Source organism: Calonectris borealis, chromosome 1, assembly GCF_964195595.1.
Source record: "Calonectris borealis chromosome 1, bCalBor7.hap1.2, whole genome shotgun sequence".
NCBI lineage: Eukaryota > Metazoa > Chordata > Aves > Procellariiformes > Procellariidae > Calonectris > Calonectris borealis.
Window position 1 is genome coordinate 3,969,623 of NC_134312.1, and position 20,253 is coordinate 3,989,875.

The 20,253-nt window shown below is 41.5% G+C and overlaps 1 protein-coding gene across 18 annotated transcripts in view; it reads right to left on the reverse strand.

The window, feature by feature from the left end:
• Positions 1-20,253, reverse strand: part of MKLN1 (muskelin 1) — a 114,698-nt gene that overhangs the window by 8,211 nt on the left and 86,234 nt on the right. For 9 of the 18 annotated variants that reach the window (XR_012672496.1, XR_012672493.1, XR_012672495.1 and 6 more), the window contains exon 16: positions 18,184-18,286. Coding sequence is in view for 12 of the 18 variants with exons in the window: in XM_075142764.1 (XP_074998865.1) it covers positions 18,184-18,286 (103 nt within the window). In the remaining 6 variants the exon portion in view is untranslated. Of the gene's footprint in view, positions 1-7,964; positions 8,280-10,001; positions 10,057-18,183; positions 18,287-19,553; positions 19,830-20,253 lie in introns of those variants that run through there. The other 9 variants (XM_075142692.1, XM_075142797.1, XM_075142787.1 and 6 more) reach the window with 2 other exon arrangements.

The following is a 20,253-nucleotide window of genomic DNA, read 5'->3' on the forward strand; positions in this document are numbered from 1 at the left end:
GATGAAGGAAATATTCAGCCTCCACTGCTAGTTTGCCTTCCCAATTACCACGGCAGATGAGAGGGGAAAACAAGTCAGCGAGACAATAGTTATCTCCTCCGCGGTCAGATAAAAGTCTTCTCCAGTACAGGAGTTCTCTGCACGGCTTGGGGAAGGAAATCAGGCTGTCACCTTTTGAATGGCGTGTATTTCTGCAGGGTAAGCAGAGGTAGAAGGACCAGCCGATGTTCAGACTGGGCTACTTGCAGTGAAGTCACTGACTTGCAACTGAGAAAGCACAGGTTGATAAGAGCCATTTTCCCCTTTTAAGAGTGAGGTTTTTGTAAAAACCTCAAAAAAAAAAAATTACTTTTCAGCCTCAAAGCAGCTTCCTTCACTGAACAGACCCTGTTCCCACGCTGCAGCGCTTTTCTATTTAGTGAAACACAAAGTAATTGATTGAATCCCTTGGGCAGCTAGTTACAAAGTCAGGATATTTAAAGTGTATTTTCTCATCATTAGGGAAAAAAACCTGTCCATTGGTATTTGGAACGTGGAGAAGGCTGTAACCACTGGAGCCACTGTTCTGGTCTAGCCTTCCCATCATCATATTAATTAAAAAGCAGCTAATCTCCCTTAATCTCACCAGCAGCTTTCATCAGAAAGCTCAGAACATTTTAGATTTTAACAATGTCTTAAGACTGCCAGACCTGGTCCGATAGCTGATTGTGCTGCACAACCTCCAGTACGTTTGAACAGTTTTAAGCCCAATTGACTTCCCTGCAATCGCTGCAGGGGGACTGGGGAGAAAAAAAAACAATTTATTCGTCTCTCTAGTGTCTTTGGAGCGGAGAGGGCCAAAGCTCGAGGTGAAGCTTCAGGACTAGAAGATCCTGGTCTTACACCACTTCCATTTCAAAAAGAGGCAGAGAATCCAGCTCGCATGAAAAAAATCAGCTCTAAATAGCAGAGCTACTTATTAATAGTCTTCAGAGTCCTTCCACAAAGACAGACATCTTAAACACATACTCGCATGAGCTATCACTGCATTATCCCCGAGCCTATTCCTCCTCCCATTCCCTCTACCCTGCTACACTGCAGAAATAAACCAAACACCCCAACTACGAGCTGTTCGCCTCCACTGGTGGAAGATTTGGGATTACAAAAGCAGGTGGCAGAAAACCAGGACTATTATTTAAATGAATTTGAGAGTTGGTATAATCATCTTTGTCTTCTGCCAAACAGCTATCGCACTCCTGGTGCCATGCAAAAGAAACCCTGCCGAGACAGGAGGGAAGGCTTATCACAGCCCTCAACGCTGGGTCACGGAGGGGCACAAGTAACCAGGTGTATTAGTTGTCAGCATTACACTGACAACACACTGCTGCTGGAAATTCAGCTCCCACGCTTCCCCGTCCTTACCCCGGAGGAGGAACAGCCCTTGGGGAGAACAACGTAAATCACAAGGATCTCCCTGATTGTTTCAGAGGCAGCAGTAAGGAGTTTTGCAAAGGAAGCAACTAGAGTATGATGACGTGACGTGGAGAAACTGATGCCTCAATAACCACCACACAGCTCTAATTCTCCCGCAGATGCTCTATTAAACTGAAGGCACAGCATTTTAACAGCAGTGAACAGTCAGACAGGGAAAGAAAAAGTCAGAATAAACAGGGGAATTCCCAAGGGACCATGCTTTGACCACCATGCTGGACAGCATATATGCTAGTGATAGATTTTCCGTTCAAATTAGTAGCAAAACCAAAAATCTAACCTGGTAGAGCCAGTTTTGAGCTATTCACCCACACCACTTTTCCCAGGAATCAACTGTGATGCCACGCTAGAGCTGAACAGAGTCAATTGATTTCTGACAGCACTCAAATACTTACAGTCTCTAGGTCGTCAGTAAAAGCTGTGCTGAGTTATAGCAAACGGCTGGAAGCCAAGACAACACGTACCTTTGTCTGCACCAAGTATAAATTAAGATTTCGGGGTACTGAAGTGAAACACTGACAGCAGCTTAAGCAAGTCTGTGGCTGTAGATATTCGGAAGCAGAGCGCTGAATTTGGGTCACAGCAAGTATCTGGAGTTCATCACTAACAAATAGAGTTCAAATATACGAAAGCAAAGGAGACAGCAGCAATATGTTACCTCTAGGATCTGTGCTTGGGGAAGATGCTGCCTTGCAGACCTCTACACCTAAGCCATACAAGCTGGTGTTATATACAACCCCTGCAACCACTATCCTCTTCAGAGGTTTACGTATATCAAAGCATACGTGGATAATCCAAAACTCCATCCAGTTCTTCGACCTCTGCCAGGAACGCCAAAAGTATACCTGTTGGCATCAACTGTGACGTTTTCTTGTGCGACTCTCAAACGGCAATAAGCAGGTCATTAACTGGCTTCCACTCTAAAACCGCGTTTGCATCCGTTGCCTACAGATAAAAGCATCTGGAGTCAATTTATCCAAGCACTGAGCCATGTACTATTATAATGGTTCCAGTACAGCAAACCTACTTTTTCCACTCCAACTTTTCATTATAATAGAGGCTTTCAGTAAAACAGGGATTTTGCCTATAAGTCATTACCACAACTTGAATAATTTCCAGCATAACCTTTCCATGACAGGATATGATCAGGTCTACCATAACCATAAGCATTCAGATACACTAACAAGCTTCTGATAGTATATTTACACTTCAATAATATTTACAGCTTATATACTACTACCAATCTATATCAAGAACAAGTCATATAGTTGTTCTTAAAATCTCCTTTCACAAAATAAGACCTATCTCCAAATTATCATGTGTACTTACTAAAATTGGCCAAGCTCATTCAGAGTTTCTCCAATTTTTCCCCTAATCAGAACAATAATAATTTTTAATTTTTTTTAAACTGGGCCCATCTCTGTTTCTGTAATAACTACAGCTATAAAACAACACAGCACTTCCAGAGACATACATGAATTGCTTTTACTGTCAGGACTTCACTTGACAATAGCCAAACATTCCTTAACTCTGAGCCAACCACAATTAATAAGCTAAAATTCAAAGCATACACCGGGACTCAAGGTTTCACAAGACATTTTTCCACTTCTAAAAAACAAAGGTACTGAATGGAAACGTATCTAATAATTTTTGCCATTTTCCCCAGAAGCAGCACAGCATTACATCAACAGAATTACTGCATGTACAGAGATGTAGGAACATTCAAGTTTAAGGTCGCACAGCGCTAATTCATACTAAAAGTTTTATTCGATAAGCTCTACAGAAGTACTTCCTTCTCAATTCTGAAATACAGGAGGCAGCAAGAGCATTAATAGTATTAGCGTGACACGTACCTGCCACCCTCCTGCATTTGAAACAAGCGGCATTAATGCTAATCTCTCTTACAGTAAGAGCAAAACAAGCAAGTTTCAAGTGTTCCTCAGAATACTGCTCTGAATTTATCGCTCATTGCCTGCGGCACTCACAAGTTTGCACAGCAGGGCAAGAGGGGTGTACAATTTTGTGACAAAGAAAACTCCCTTCTACAAATTTGCACGCATCAGGAAAATGATTCCGAAAACAGCTGTTCCACAAAGCCCTATGGAAAACACTCTTCCAGAGTCATTACTCTGCTTTGGAAGAAGTCTCTTCTGGAAGAAAAAACAGCTAATGGAGATCCTGACACTTGTGGCTGCTGATTAAAGAAAAACACAGATGAAGCTATCACAATCCCTTGCCACTAGTCCCAATGCCTCTGCAAAGAGCCCGCTCTCCTCCAAATAAGTGGTCCAATTTATTTGCTCACTGAGTCCTCAGTCACTAAATTTTCAGGCTAGGCTATTATAATCAATGATGAAAAAATGTCAGCCATCTAATTTAAGCCTCTCACCGCATCCTTATAAAGTACATCCTAATAAAGTACAATCTTCATACAGGCAAGCTTTAGTACGTTCTTTGGGAAAGTTTCCTAACTTCACTCTAGTTGCCACTGCACAAGGCAAATACCTTAGAAAAGCCTTTCCAATTGGGTCTTCACGGATTGATCTTCCAAAATTAAAGCACGATTTTGCTGATCAATCTTCTGGTAGGAACCTCCAGCTTGACCCCTGAGCTAGCATACACCACGTGTGCGCACAGAGCCATCCCGGGCAAATAGAACCAAATCCCAGACATTTATTTACACGACTGGATAGCACTACTTAAACGACATATATGGGATGCTGACGAGAAAAAGGGCAAACTTTTCCAAGAGAAAGTTCTCCTTCCTCATTATACTCAGCAAAAGGAAGAGATGTTTAAGAATAAATACATCACAAATGTTATCTTTCAAAGAGCCAGAAGAGAAAAGCTACAGCTAATTTCAATAACTACTTTGCATCACCCTTCAGGTCTCCCCAGGAGCAATATTAATTAATAGGACCTTCAAAAAAAAAGGGCAAGGAGGTGGCTATAGTCTCCTCATTTGTAACAACAACGTCGAAGTAGATCCTTCTGCCACCTGCCACAGGAAAATGTGTTAGGTCACGCTGCAATAGCAGTACTTGCTTGAAGAAGTCATTTTGGAGGAAGTCTTAAGGACTTCTGCCTCATGACTACTATGGGGGCTTGTACAAGACAAACATTAAGAAATTCACTCAATTCTAATGCCTAATCCAAGTGACCAAAAATCAAATCCGAAGAGTTTTATTTCTCTAGGAAAACGTGTCACTTGATAGGAACAACTCTGCATAAAGAATAATTCCATATTTTCCAAAGAGATGATCTAGTGAATAATATTGTAAGGGCAACTATCCTGAAGGCCAGTGTCAGTGAAGAACCAAACTCATGGATCTCAAAAGGATTTTTTAAAAAAAGCTAAATCAGGACTGAAGTCTTGATGTCTGTATCAAGTTTATTCCACCCTGACTTCCTACAACTTTAAAAAAATATACCAGAACCTTGTAACTTTGGCTTTAAAGACCCCAATCATCATAAGTCCCTCTCTGACAAGTAATGATGCTTTCTTTTGCAATACCTTATTTACAAGTTAACACATAATTTAGAGATAAACTACTGTAGTGCAAAGATTGTGTATAGATTTAACACCGCATAAAGTCACCTTATAATATAAGGTAAAGGCAAATACAGTATGTTTGCCTTGTCTAAGCTAAAAGGCTGTCTCAGCTACAGCCTGCAAGCATTAAGGGTGAGGCTCGAAGACTTCTCACGTACCGCTTGAATATTTATAACATTGCATGCACTGTGAAACATTTTCAGGTGGCTGTTTTCAGATCACATGGGTCTCTTTTCTGTTTGTACTTCAGTATTTCTGTAATGCTCACATCTAACGCTTTCCTGGAATATCACCAGTATCTTTAAAGATCTGCATGTAATTAAGTTCAAACTCTCCCTGTAACTGCTTGTCAATAACTGGCTTATTTTGAAAGGAAATTTATACTTCACTGCTCAGAATTTTTAATTAGTTTTTAAATCAGGTAGTGTAGCATACACCAATGCAAAGAAATCATTTAATTTTCACTCCTAGCTTTAAGGACACAGAACCAGGAAAGACCCTTGGCAAAGCCACAAGAAACCTTCACTTTGGATTAACCTCTCTGGCCACAGGGTGCCTCTGCTGCTCAACAAATACTCCGAAGCTGAGCAAATAGTTTCTGCTGGTTAATCACCAGCTGTAATCCATAAACTGTACTCGTGCGAGCTGAAATCGATCTGCTCAGGATAAAGGTAGGTCAATATTTGATCATCCTGAAGTGCTCTCATTAGCTGGGATTGTCAGTCCTGCAGAAGCAACGTTCACCTCGCTCAGACAAATCTTTCCTTTACACTATACTACAAAAAACTGATCCAGGCTGTCAGGCTTTGCATGCACCCCCGACGCAGAGGACAATGAGTTTTGATCAAATTTCTATAACACAAACCAAGCCTGACACGACGCACTGCTCACCAGCAACACCACTCACAAAGTTTTTGGCATTCCTAAAAACTTCCACTCTGTGCTTGCCCCGGCTCCTCAGTCTAGTTCTGTCTTTTGGGTTCAGCTTCACACGTGGTCACCGAAGGTGTACACGTAAAAGTTTCCTAATCAACCAAGCTCTTATTAAACTGTCACAAAAAGCAGTTAATCATCTGGCTGAAGTTGGAGAATTCACAGGCAATGCGATCAAGTGATAAGGGAGCACAACAGCACTAAAATTTTAAGTACTAGAGGGCTGCAGCATTTTGGCTGGTTGCATTAAAAGTGCTCAGTTCAATCTCAATGGAAATAACGCCTCAGCTGGAATATTCCCCCGGTGTAGCACCGTCGGTATCTACGTTGGTACCATATAAACTCTACTTTAACTAGTTAACAAAGCATCAGCAAAGGTAGCACATCGTAAAGCCTAGCAGTGACGTAAAACTTTCCATGTCACTGGAAAAAAAAGTATGCAATGTTTCAAAGAAACAATTTCATCATTTACTGCACTACGTACCGAGCGGATTCTTCCACAGACATCTGATTTGCCATCCACTGAAGTATACAATGTCTAAACAGTCTCAAGTTACAGGTTACTTAAAAATGCTGTATTTGTATAGTCCTCCCTGAAGACAAAGCAAAGCCCAGCCTCTAATATATTGTTCATTTCTAAGTGATGAAACACTAGTATGAGTTTTTAAATTTATTTCTAGGGTACCAGGACTACAAAAGTCACACAAAGAACATGATAAAGAGGCAATACATTGCAATCAAAGCAAGCAGACACTCGAGCTCTGAAAAAGACACTTCACTAACTCTTTATTTCAAGAGTTCAAATCATCTTTGCACACACAAGACTTCCATCAAGTTCAACAGGAGTCGTGTAGCCACAGTGGGTGCAGCAATGATACCCTACCGGCATGAACATTTCTGGACATAAAGCTTTGCAGTCTCATATAAATATTTACATCTGCCAGTTTGTACTGAATGCTCGCTGACACCGAATGCGAAGAGTTTCTAATGCTGGGTACGCGTATCCTTCATTCCACTTCATAGTGCAGCACCAAGCCCTTACCTTATTTATAAAGAAGGCTTTCAGCGAGGAAGCATATATTTTCTATGCATATGCATCAGCTTGCTTTCAAAGAGATTTATGCTAAAAAGACCTCCCTCACATTCAGATCTAGGTCTAAAATGCATTTAAAAGTGAATGAGCTGCACTACATAGGAAGGAGACAAGCTGTTCGGAGCAATCCTCTTTACATTTACACATTGACAAACACACACAGAAGCATAGGTGCATGTAAACGAAGACAATCTGCTTCAGAAATCCTACACCCAACCCAGAGTCAGGCTGCAGACGTTGGGTGTGCGTGTGGTGGAAGACCCAGTTCTGCCGGGCTCTGCGAGGACCTGCGTGGTTTCTCATCGGAAGAGCACGGCAGCGAACACAGAACAAACCCTGAAAAGGGGCCGGTGCAGATGATGACTGCACTCCCGTTTTCCAGCGGTTTCTCTGAGGTTCCCACTTGCCTGTCAGGTCTAAGTGGAAGTATCCAGAGAACGGAAGATAGGCATTTAGGTATTTAGTTTTAGACCAGATATCAGATGCAATTAAGATACTACTGTCAGCCCAGCTCTGGGACAAGGAGACAGATAATTCGTAACACGTGCTCCCCTTCACATGACACACTGCGATTACAAGACTCAAGACACATACATTACTATTACCTCAACGCGTGCCAGTGTCCTGCCGCCAAGTTATTCAGCTGCTGAGGATGGAGTTGTAGGATAAAGCAATATATCATGACTAGCTACAAATGAGCAAAGAACAACCTCCACCCTTTTCTCACGAAACCCAAAATAAAACCCATCATCTTTAATTCCAGACAACCCACAAAACTCAATTTTCCCCTACAGGCAAAAACGATCGCTGCATGATTGGGTTTTATTTTTTTTTTTCCTTTCCCCCCACCTTTTCATCTTACATTTGCTAACTCAAAATCCAAAGTCAGAAAAAATATATATATTTAGTCAAAAGTACGTCAGTTACATTTTATTAACCTACTCCAAGGGAAAAGCTTCAGGGATTCACCATACAAGTATAAAACCCCTTTCAAACACCTAGGGGTTACTATATTACTTCATCCCAGCAGTCAATCAATGCAGTAAAAAAATTAAAATACTGAAAATGGATGCTTTTCCCCTCTTCCACATGTCCAGTGATTGCTCCATTACAGTGTGATGAGGTCTACCAGGTTGCCTTTAGGAGGGGTCATGTTGTCTGGAAAGAAGTTGACTAGTGTATCAAACAGCTGAGTTCTCTGCGCGTACGTGTGGTCAACATCTGAAAATCCTGGGAGAGGAAGAAAAGGGGAAAGCAAGTCAGTGCTTACTGCTTTAAATGCTCAGTTTAGCTGTGGAGAATGCCAGTTGTCCATTTTGGACGGATATTAACTATTTGCTACTTCTGCCTCAACTAACTAACAAGGCTGCCAGCTCTCTGTCACACTACTATGTGCATATACACGCAGGGATCTCGTCACCCCAAGCCAACACTGCAATCAAAATGCCGTAAAAAGTAATAAGCAAACAGCTGTCAAGCTCATTGACAGTCCTGAAGAAAAGGGGGACGCAAGAGTCCGCAGGGGACTGGCTCTGATGTCCCAGAAAACAAAATCCGTGTAGCTATTTTTATTTGGTGCCTCATTTCTTCCGTCCTCAGGCTTTCCTCATTATCTTCACCACGGTCTTAAGCAGAACTGGTACTTTTTTTGCTTGCAGTTTTTCCTGAGATAAGCTCTGCTGATGGTAGGAGTCCCAAGTCAGGACCGAGGACCCAGGCTGCATCTTGGCACAAGGGTGCTTTGCAAACTACTTTTGTGAAGTGCCGCCTCCCAACAGCAGAGGGTTTAGTCTGCAGCAGAAGCATTGTTTATCCAAATCCCCATACTTAAACCATCAACAGCAAGAACAATAGAGCGGGCATACAACGATTTCCTCTGCTTTGTATTATTTCAATCACTGGTATCTCGAAGGAATGCTTTTTAATTCAGTGAACTCACTCTTCAGTTAATCAAAGTCAACCAAGTTAATCAAATCAAGGAGGGCTTGGTTTTTTTGTTTTCTTTTAGAAGCACCACTTGATGTATGTATCCTCCTATCTGTAAAGCCAACCTCCGAATAAAGTATTGTATTGTGTCAAGAACTAATTCATTTTTTAAAACACTTAAAACTAGGGAAAAAAACTTGCTGAAACTTGGGTTTTCTTCCTTTAAGAAATTCATCTTACAGCATCAACTAGGTAACGTCTTCCAAACCACACAAGCTCAGCAGAGCTTCCTTATCCAGCAAGGCTGATAGTGCAGGGGGCTTTTTCCTTCCCTCAATTCCTTAGATTGGGAATTACATGTTTGTCAAAAACTGAGGTCATCCATGCTCCTAGCAAGAGCTCGGTAACTTGAGGACAACACATTATGACAAGAATGTAGGGTATGCCTATAGCCTTCCTATAGCTTGCCCAGGATTACTCTCTCAACTGTTTAAAAGAGTTAACTGGATAGAATAGTGAAACAAATTATGGCTTTGGCTCAGACCTCCTGTTTCCAGCCCTACACACCACTGTTTTCTTCGCTCTTGACATTCTGCCCAAAGAACTAGTTTTGCAAAGAACAGAGCGAACCAAACTACTCCAGGAATTGCAGTTATCACAGCAAACAGAGCCGTAGCCATGCTGTGAGATTCCAAAGTGACATGACAGGAGGTGCTGCATTCTGACCAAAGCTTCTGTTTATTTGGGTAACAGTGAAGCATCAGATGTAATAAGAGACAGAAAATGATTCCCGGGAGGCATGGGTTTAAAACCGCTGGTGACAGATGTTTTAAATATGGGCTCGAGGCATTGGACACTGGTCATTATAAATAATCTCTCAAATGTCTAAGTAGTGGCACTGAAAAGGGCCTACAATATTCATATGAACTATAACATTTGATATTAAAAAAACAGTAGAAACTAATAGTAATGATCTTTATCAGAGAGAACATACTTAATATAATTCTTCTGATACACAATACTCACCAAGAGTGGTGAAATCCGAGCCAGACTTAAATAATGCTGAGGCAAGAAGCTGAAACTGCAGAAGAGGAGGTGGAGGGACAAAAAAAAAAAGGCGTTATTAACTGCACAGAAAAAAAACCCAAAAGATTCATAGATGTTCAAGTGGCTTTAGAGTTGCCGGATTTTCTTTGCACAATCCTTAGAACTACAGTGCCATTCATGTGAATAACAGCAGCGGACACATTCATATGAGCAATAAAATTTGTCACCTTGGCTGAGCAAGTTGGATGGTTTTTCCTAGAATTAGAGCAGCATTGATGCAATGAAAGGTACTTGACTGGGAGCCCTAAAAGCTAATTTTTTATATATATTTCTTGGCCTCTCTGGCAGATATCACAATGCAGAAATAAGGTGGAGCCTCTTCCACACAACAACATTCCCAGGGAAGAACGTGGTACAGGCTCGGGGAGCAAGGATTAGATGGCATGAAAACAGTGCGGCATGAACTTCTTGAACACAGAGAAAGCTTTAAATGGCAACAACCTTTCTGAACTGCCAGAGGAGCTCATATGACAAGTTTAAGGCAATGTCTTTTTAACTAAAAAAAAGTTCTTTGCTTGGGAACATCAGAATTACGAGTAAAAACGTTTTAAGTAACCGTTTTAATTCACGGTTTTATTCTCCCTTTACGTCTTACTGACAGACAGTGAACACAGTATCTTCCTCTGCTCCCGGCTACTGTTTTCAGTTACCCACGTTGTAGCAAAGCTTAGTGCTTTGTCATGTTTCCTTAAAGAATTAGCCGATTCTTAAAGAATAAGCCGATCCCTTCAAGGCTTGTAATCTTTTGTCTCCTGTCTGTGTGTCTTTACAGCACACAGCCGGAAGGAAAGAAGGGGGGGGAAACAGAAGAGAAGCAAGTATGTACAGGGAAGGAGTGGGAAGAACCGCCAGGAATTACACATCCACCAGTTTAAGTTCAATTTCAAGACAAAACACAGACAATTTGAAGGCATCTAGGAGCGGACAAGGTGACGAGTAGCAGCCAGTGTGGATTTGGCAACAAGGCACTGTATCACATCAATCTGATTCCTTCCACAACAGGGCAGCAGGCCCTGCGGATGGGACTTGGCAATAGACTTTGTCCATTTGACTTTCATAGGACTTCTGATACTTTTATATGATATTTAAAGCAAATTATCGAGGCATCACCTAGATTAAGCTAAAAGGAATGGCAAATAGGTCAAATAACTTTAGTGTGGGTAGCTATCAATGGTTTGACATCAAAATGGAGCCATGAATCAGAAATGATTCATCTGTGCCCCAGGGTCAGCATATTTTGGGTTTTCAGTGCTAACCTGCTTGACAGAACCAGACACGTTCATTGAGTCCACAGACCTTATTACACCACGCTCAGACAGACTGCCAGCATGGTAGCAGACAGACTTCAGACTGTTTTTCCATTTCATCCAGCTTGATCCATGCTGGATCAAGGCACAATTCACTAGGGCCAAGCGCAAATCAACACAAACAGGAAAAATCAGCTATGCAAAACAGGTTGGAGTACACAGGCTCTGTGAAAATGCATTTAGGAGTTATAATAGATCAGTATCATCCTATTGCAAAAATGACAAATGCGTAGAAAATGCATGAAAAGGAGTAGGATCTTCAAATAAATCAAGCACTCCTGCTGTTTATCAAGTCTGCTCCTAAGTCTCATCTACAACAAGGCAACCACGTTTGGATGCCCCGTATCAATTAGCAACATATGAGGAAAGCACTAGAAAAAAAAAATCAAGTGGTCTGAAAAATCAAGCTCTATAAAGAAAGTTCAAAGGAGTCAGGGTTGCAGAGCCTCCACAGAAGAATGTCCAAGGATGAAACTGCAAAAAGTCACAAAAGTAGAAGGCCACTACAAAAAGGTAAATCAACAACTAAGTGCAAGAAGCCACAAAAACACTTCAGCAAGATCAGTTTCAGCTGACATCAAGGAAAAAAAAAAAAACAAAACCAGTCTAAAATAAGGACCGTAGTGCGCTGCAATAAGTTAGCATCTTTTGGGGAGGCTATCAGGCTAGCGCTGGAGGTATTTAAGGTTAGAAAGATACAGGATTGACAGACTGCAGAACAAGGGGAAGAGGCTGATTAAGTACCCTCTTGAGTGAGAGGTCTAGTTATATGAAATCAAAAGGGATTGCAATGCTACGTATCTATTTCACTGCTAGCGTAACTGTAAGAGCTGTTTGGCTCCGAATCAGCAACGTTACTTAAACAGATGCCCAGCATAAATAGCTCCAAAAGTTCCAATAAAACCAGTGGCTAAATTAGGGCTGCTTCTGATAGCGAATGCCATGTCCTGGCCATCTTTCCCGCTCACACAATTGCCTTACGGGCCTGCTGCCAACTGCCTGGTAGCACACGAAGCCGGCTATGCCGTGACAAAGCAGATGCCACATGCTTCGAGGGGTTCCCTTGCCTCCCCCAGCAACGCCGGCAGCCATCCTGCTGTAAACAGAAAGCAAGCTGTGCTTGAGGCTGGGTCTCAAGATGCTCAACTAAGAGACCATACAAGCAGGATGCAGCTAGTAACTTGCTGAACCGAGACCAAAAAGGCATTGAAAAGACCCTCTGCCAAGTATTCCAGCCTCATCTGCACTACGCATGATGGATTTTCACGGCTGCAAGTTTCCTTCCAGCTTCGTAGGGAAGGATTATCTTCTCTCCTTCTTCACTGATGACATTGCACTTCAGTTAACCTTGAGGTTTGTTCTTTGTTTTGAAATTACATTTTATGTATCATCTCATATTTAAAAAGCACTTTCTGGATAGAAAAGTCAAGCACGTCAGTTACGGACAGCACTGAGCCTAAGCTGGTTCACTCTGCACTTGCATTACAATGCCAGCTAACCCTATGACGTTCTCCCAGCTCGAAGGACGGTTACTGCTTACTCAAGACCAGGTCTCCTACGCTCTGTTCACAGCACATATCCAATGCAGTATTTTCTTCATGAAGTTCAAACTCTGCTCTAAAGAGGAAATTTATTTCTTCATCAGTTTTTCTATTGTGTTAATTGTTATCATAACACATAGCACTTCAAATTCTGATTAACTTTGGGTCCCCTATTTGAAACTACCAGAATCTGATTTTTCAGAATACTTAGTATTAACGCAGCTTCTTCTGAATTCACTTGCAGCCAGAAGAGCAAAGCCCTCAAGCAAATCACACCTCAGATCTCTCCCATCAGGCACCAGAATGAAAGACCCAATTAATGACCATCTAGGAAAAACGATTTGCTTAACGTCACATAGCAACTCTGGTACAGAGGCAGGACCAGAATTCAATTATCCCGCAGAAGCACTCAACTGCTTTAATCACATCACCACCCATTTTCTTCCAACAATCCCTCTGGCTCACTGGCTTCATCCACGCCAAATTAAGCCTCCATTTAAAAGACAACAGTTCCCTTCGTTATACAATTAACTTCTCTCTTGGAGATCCAACCCACCTTCCGAACCGAGGCTGGGGCTCCTTAGAGATAAATATATCTGGTTAACTAATATAAGGCTATATTAGTTATACATCTGGTGCATTAGTTATATATATCTGGCTAACTAATATAAGGTTAACTAATATAATCAACCACATTAAGAGGCCAAATTAAGGCTACATGGGCAATATTAATTCTGGCATTTTCCAACTTAACGGCCTTCATGTTTCCAACATTATTGTTCTTTTATCAGTTGTGTGTACTTCATCTAGGTTTCTACCTACAGCAAAAAAGCAATTCTGCCATGTGGCAACCCATGCAAGTTTTAGTATATTTGCTGCACGCCTCTGCCTTTTGCGCAAATTAAACTGTTAACACCAAGGGGGAATGAGTAACTCCTGTTTGGGATACCCGGCAGGTCGTATGAATCAGGCACAATTCCTCCTCCGTAATGTCTGTACGGCGGGTGCTCAGATCACAGCGTAGAACAGTTTCTCAGCTTTGACCAGTTCTGTCGGGATGGTGCCTCATAGCGTAGGCTCAAAGAAGCAACGAGAAGCTCAAATTCTTTGAGGATGGAGCCGACACTAGCTGAAGTTGGGAAGGCTGAACGCTGTTTTTGTAAAGGCTCCTTGGCTCTAAAGCCTCTGCTCCTGCAGCACTCAGACTCTGAGGCTTTACAAAGAATCACAGCAGGACACGAAGAAGAGAAGCATGCTTTTCTTAGCTCCTTCCTAGAACTATTTTTCCCATTTGGGCTTCAATTTTCCCAGAAATATCAGTCTAATGCAGACTCAAACAATACTTTTGGGCCCCGCTGGCTTTATCTGGCAAATTTATTAAAGACAAGGTCTTAAGAATGGAAAGTATGAAGCAGCCTTGAACAGGGGCCTCCAGCCTCAGTCTACAAGCTAGTCAGGCCTCAAATTGGCCTCCAGGTCCTTGCTCTTTCTCCTACCACGCTCCAAGAAAAATATACTGCAAGTTTTACTTGCACTTTTTATCTGTTTTACAGCAATCATGGGATTGAGCTTCACCAGTAGTTGAATCTCAATCTCCATGTACAAAATCACCTTACTCTCCTTTTCTTGGGCAGCACTGGCCATTTTTTGTATTGTTTTGATTTCTTCTATAGCCCACTAAGTTCTGGGTTGATTACTCCGGTGTTCAAAGAACACCACCTTTAGCATTGTATGCGATCTACTGATGTTTCTGTGCTTTAATAGCACCTGTTTTTTCCTTGACATAAGTACAAACCTTGGAATCCATTTTGATTTTTTATTTTGACCATCCTTTTACCTTTAAAAGCCTCTACTTCCAAACCACCACCAAATGCACATCTGCGTGTACATGACATAGAACACCCATTCCACCAGAAATTTTTACACCAACAAATGCCAGTCTTTCATACAACTTTAATCTCTCCATGAACTAGAATACACGGACAAACTTCCATGTGCTTTGGGGATCTACCTTCCTTTACATACAGTGTCAGAGCTATTAATCCACAGCCAGTAAAAAAAGATTCACTGATCTGAAAAGACTGAACTAACTGAAGAGGTTTAAGCAATTTCAAGCAGAATCACAGTTAAAAAGAACTGGATCTGCATTTGTGGTCAACGGCAGAAACAGAGCTGGCATATAGCCTGTGGCTACTAAAACAAGCATCTGTGCGATAGCCATTACTTGCAGGCATCTGCTTCCCTTTAGAACAATAAAAAAAGGAAATAAAACTATACTCCTATTAACATCCCTAAAATTCACAACAAAGGAACCAAAATCTGGGGGTCTGTTCCTACTGTCAATCATTCATGCTACTTTAAACAAAACTGGTTACTAACGACAAAGTTTCAAGAACAGTCTGTTTATTTTCTTTGGCATCCAACTCAAAACAGCTGAAGAGGCTTGCCTAGCAAAGTTAGAAGAAATTACTTCTATTATAAGGCAAGTAAGCCTTACCTCGAAGTGAAATTCTGCTTGTAATATTATATAACACTACCCATATCTCAATCCATAAACCATGAAGCCATATAGACTGGTCTCTAAGAGAACTGTAGCACAAAGTCGGTGATAAACCTATTCAGCTTGGTCCTTCCAAAATTTAACAGTTGTCTTGGAGAGAGGCAGAAGAACAGGCAAAAAGCAATTCCCTCAAGATTTGCGATGCTAAGATGCCTTACAATGTTCAGTGCCTGTAGGCGGCACAGAGCAAACCAATCAGATACTAATTAAGACGATCTCAACTACAAATAAAGACAGAATATGTAGGTGTCTGGGCTGAGATACACAACCAAACTGGGGGTTGAAAGTTGATATGGAATCCAAAAAGCCTGCGTCAGTCCTTTGGAAAACACAAGAGCTATTTGAAGATGTAATGCCAGAGCAAAAAGCCAACTCAATGTGATAACCAGAAGGTAAATTGACGTCAACTGGAAAGACACCCAGTCAGTACCAGTGCAGTAGCTGGCTCTGTGCCATATACCTGGCAGATCCATCCAGTGTAAAGAGCTTTGAAAGTTAAAGCTTTTTGACCAGCACAACTTGGGAAAAAAACAAAAACAAAAAAAAAACCACAAAACAAAAAACCACCCACAAAAACACAAACAAAAAAACCAAACCAAACCCAAAAACCCAACCGACAAACAAAAAAGCCTCCCAGAAATCGTTAAATGTTTTTAGGACACCACTGGAACCGAAGCTTTAGTTCTGCTGACCGGAATGCGTTGATCCAACGGACCAGCACGATGGACAGAAGCTACTGAATTTTGTTCGGATCAGGCATTAGGCCTGCGGAGAAAGGATTCACAATATATTCACTCAGTCGGACTGAGCCTACCTAAGCTCATACACCAGATCATTAACTTGCAGAACATCAGTACGCTCTGTGAAAAGGGCTTTTTTTTTTTTTAAACTTTTTATTCTATTTCTACTCTGTGTGATAAAGCTACTACTTTTCCCCAAAATCTCAGAGGAGTCCATGCTATCAGGTAAATTCTTCATTGTTACAGGGTGGACAAATTAAATACTACACACTGAACTGGGAACATCAAATGTAGAATATTAAATTATTTCCAGATGTGCACAATGTGCAGCCGATATGGCAGTTCCTTTGGTCTGCTGGTGACAGGAGCCAGCAAGAACTAAAAGGAGAGGAGCTTGCTGATCACACCACAAATGTTTTCTGTTCAAGCAATAAAAAGGCACAGCCAGCCATGAGATGCAAGATCTCTTTAGGAGTAACTGGCCAAAGAGAGACATGGCCTCCACAGGCACGACGGGGCTACCAGAAGGCAGGTATGACATGGAGAAAAAGTGAGATCAGAGAACACAGGACGCAGTCGTATAGTGGGTGGGAGGGAGAAGGGGGGAAGAGAGCATCAGAATGGTTGTTGTATGTTATAGGTTATGACAGGTTCAGCTAGGAAGAGGAAACTGCTACGACACTGGCAAGACGGGGCATAATTGGGTTGAGCCCCCTTGAAGCGTGCTGCATGGGGGAAATCACCTTTTCCAGATGAAGAAAAGCAGGATTATCTGTTATTTGTCTTTCCTATGCTAGAAATGGCTAGAAAAGATGCGAAAGTACTTGATATGGGACAATTTCAGTGCTAAATCATCTAACAGAGAACTTATAGGCACAGCACGTAAGTGTTTTATTGGACTTGACATTTATAAAAGGCTAACCGGAATTTATGACAAATGTAACCAGTTCCAAGATCCTGATATTAGTGAATATTTTTTCTTGATTTTGCTAACCCTACAATTCTATACTGTGCATACGCAAAATGGATATTCCCCCCAAAACAGCTTTTAGTGCCTGTATAATGATTTTTTCTGTATCTAAAGTAATGAGTTAAACCCAACAGATTAAGTGATTTAATCCAGAGTCTCAGCATGGAATAACAGCGCCCATTCTCCTATCGCAGTTTTATAAAAGCAGCTGTCAAATCACTTCCAAAGTCATTAACGCAAGAAGAAAGTAAGAACCATGGTCTCCTCTCCCTCATCTACCCGTCAGGAGCTGAACGCTTGTACATCCAGCTGGCTGCCACAAGTTCCATATGGAAATTAATGGCAGAGTCAAATCAACCACCTTATCTGACACTTTTCATTATTTCTTTAATCCTTTTTGTAAAGCGACACGTACTGCGGTAATGGAATCAAAACAGGAAATGGGAACAAATTCCTGGAACAAATAAAAGAACATGCCTACTGGATAATATTCAAAACGCAGAGGAAATAAGAGTTTAAGGTTAGCGAGCAATGTATATATACAATCTACTTCCAGAAATACTTATCATCTAGAGAAAAACCTCTTTCCTCCCCCAGAGCTATTTAACATTGACAAGCCAAAAGGCAGCGCGAATAAGAGTTTCTATTCACTTTCTACCACACAACCAACTACAGACTTGTGACATTTCAGAGAGTTTACATTTCAATTAAAGCTCCCAAAATACACACCAGTACGTTGGAATTAAAACAAAGGCCTAGTCTTCACTATTATGAGTGCAAAAGCTATTTTATCTGGAACTGCAGTTGTAAAATGACTGTTTCTAAAGCGGTATGATCTTCAGTGCGGAGAAATATATGATACAGCAAAGTGTCATGCACCTGTAGAGCTGTTTCAAAAAACAAGGTTTAAGAGGCTTAAAGCTTCCACGTGAGAACACAGTTCACATTTCTTTATAAGTAAGACAAAGATCATTCATCACTACCTCTTTTGTCTCCTCGGGGTCTGAGTGATCCACAGTTACATACAAATCATTCTGCAGGTACTTCAGTGCACTAAGAGGGTCAGACTGAGCTTTTTCTTCAAACCTGCAAAGAAGAGACAGAAAACGTAAGTGCAACCATTTCCTTCAGGACTAAGTACTACTATTTCTATAAAGAGCAAAACTTATCAAACGAAACTTTCGGCTAAATATTTCCAAACAAAACAATGTTAATGGCAGCTCGGCCTCGTATTTGCTGGAGTACGTGCTTTCAAGCCAGACTGAAACACAGAAGAGGGTTTTTTGGGAGTACGAGAGTTACATGGGCAAAGTATTACGCTCTTACTAAAAATGTTCAAAAGCATATGTAGAGCAACTTCGTAATACATACATATAAAACATTTAGTACGGTTTGTTTTCCACAAATAAAGGTATGAGTAGCACCTCATGTGAGGAACACAGTTTAGATACAGGCAAGCCTTGAGCACTCCAGTCCCAGGGATATTTACACTCCTGACTGTGCAGAAGCGTAACTGGAAGTACAGGGATGGAGAATGCTCCCTGCTTCTGCCAGACAACAGAAAAAGGAACAATGGGGGTGAAAACCCCTGCATTCAATGAATACTGTGCCTTAATATCCCACCTTTGGAAAGAGCACGTGTACGTAAAAATCCTGTGCACCATCATTATTTTCTCATTTTCTTCTAATGAACAGAAACTGTAACTTCTGTGAATTCCCTGAAGAAATTAATATAGCCCTCAGAAAATGATCCTGGGCTCAGTACCCTCAGTGAGCAGAGCCACTTCCCTGCAGCACTGAGTTGGGTGCATAAGCCTAGAAAGAATGAGCTTTAAAGTTATCTACTTTTTTCCCCTATCACCTATGTGCCGAGCACAGTATCGCACTCTGTTTGCCATCTTCTGAATCACCAACGCACAGTATTAAGCCTCCCCATGGAAACAGCTCAGACAATTCTGGATTCCAGAGATGAGGATCCTAAAAACCACGTTCTCAGTTAACTGCCTTATATCAACTGCCTTATCGGAACGCAAGATATTTTATCGATAATATATTTCAGTTACCTTTAACAGGGTACAGCTTGTCAAACTGAAAGAAGTCACACTAAATAGGTTTAATCATATTGGGTTTTTTTATTTAGGTCATGTACTTGGCTATTTATACTGCAGTGGACATCTGAAGCCCAAATTTTGAAATTGTTTAAAGATGCAAGTCGTTGAGCCAGTGCGTGGAACACAAAGACTATGTCTGTTACCTGATGTACACAACATTTTGGTAATTAAACATGATTTCTTCCAAACATTCACACAGACTTTCTTAGATGATATTGCCATGGTCCAGAGAGCTGAAGTACCTTAAATAAGTGGCACCATCGACACCTTGCTCTTCTATGCTTGGCCAGCTTGGCTCTGCTATGGCTGACTGGTACCAAACAAATTAATAGGCCAAACAGGACTCCAGATGATGCTGTGTACACCAGCCAAGTACCTGTTCTGGTACCTAGAGCTGGAGGGAGTGCAGATAATGGGCAGCCAAGTGACTCCGCAGCAGTTCAGCTCCAGCCCTGAGAGGCAGATGAACTCCAGCAAAGCACCCGTCATACCAGTCCCTGGCTGGTCATGTTCGGCTCCTTAAAATGGACACCAATAAATGGGAGCATGGTGCATAAACCCCAAACTTCTGCCAGACAATATGCAGCAACATTTCCTTTTAGTGCAATTTAAGCAAGTAAAAACAAGTAATCCAGAGCTGTCTCTGGAGGCTGTACAGCTGCATTTGCATACGACCACATGTGGGTTTAATAAGACTCCCAAGACTGGGCAAGACCTTTATTCGTTCTTGTAGGTACTCACATCTATTGCATGGCTAATCTGCAAAAGGCCTCATCCAACCACAGTGATTGTGAGTTGAGCATAGCAATTTGCTTGCTGCCTCAGAATCAAAATACCATCAGTAAAAAAAACAACCTGATAACAAAGTATTCTCACCAAGAATGCAAAAAGAGTTATTTATTGGCTTCAAATAATTTGCTGGGTCTTGAAAGGCTGTCTCGC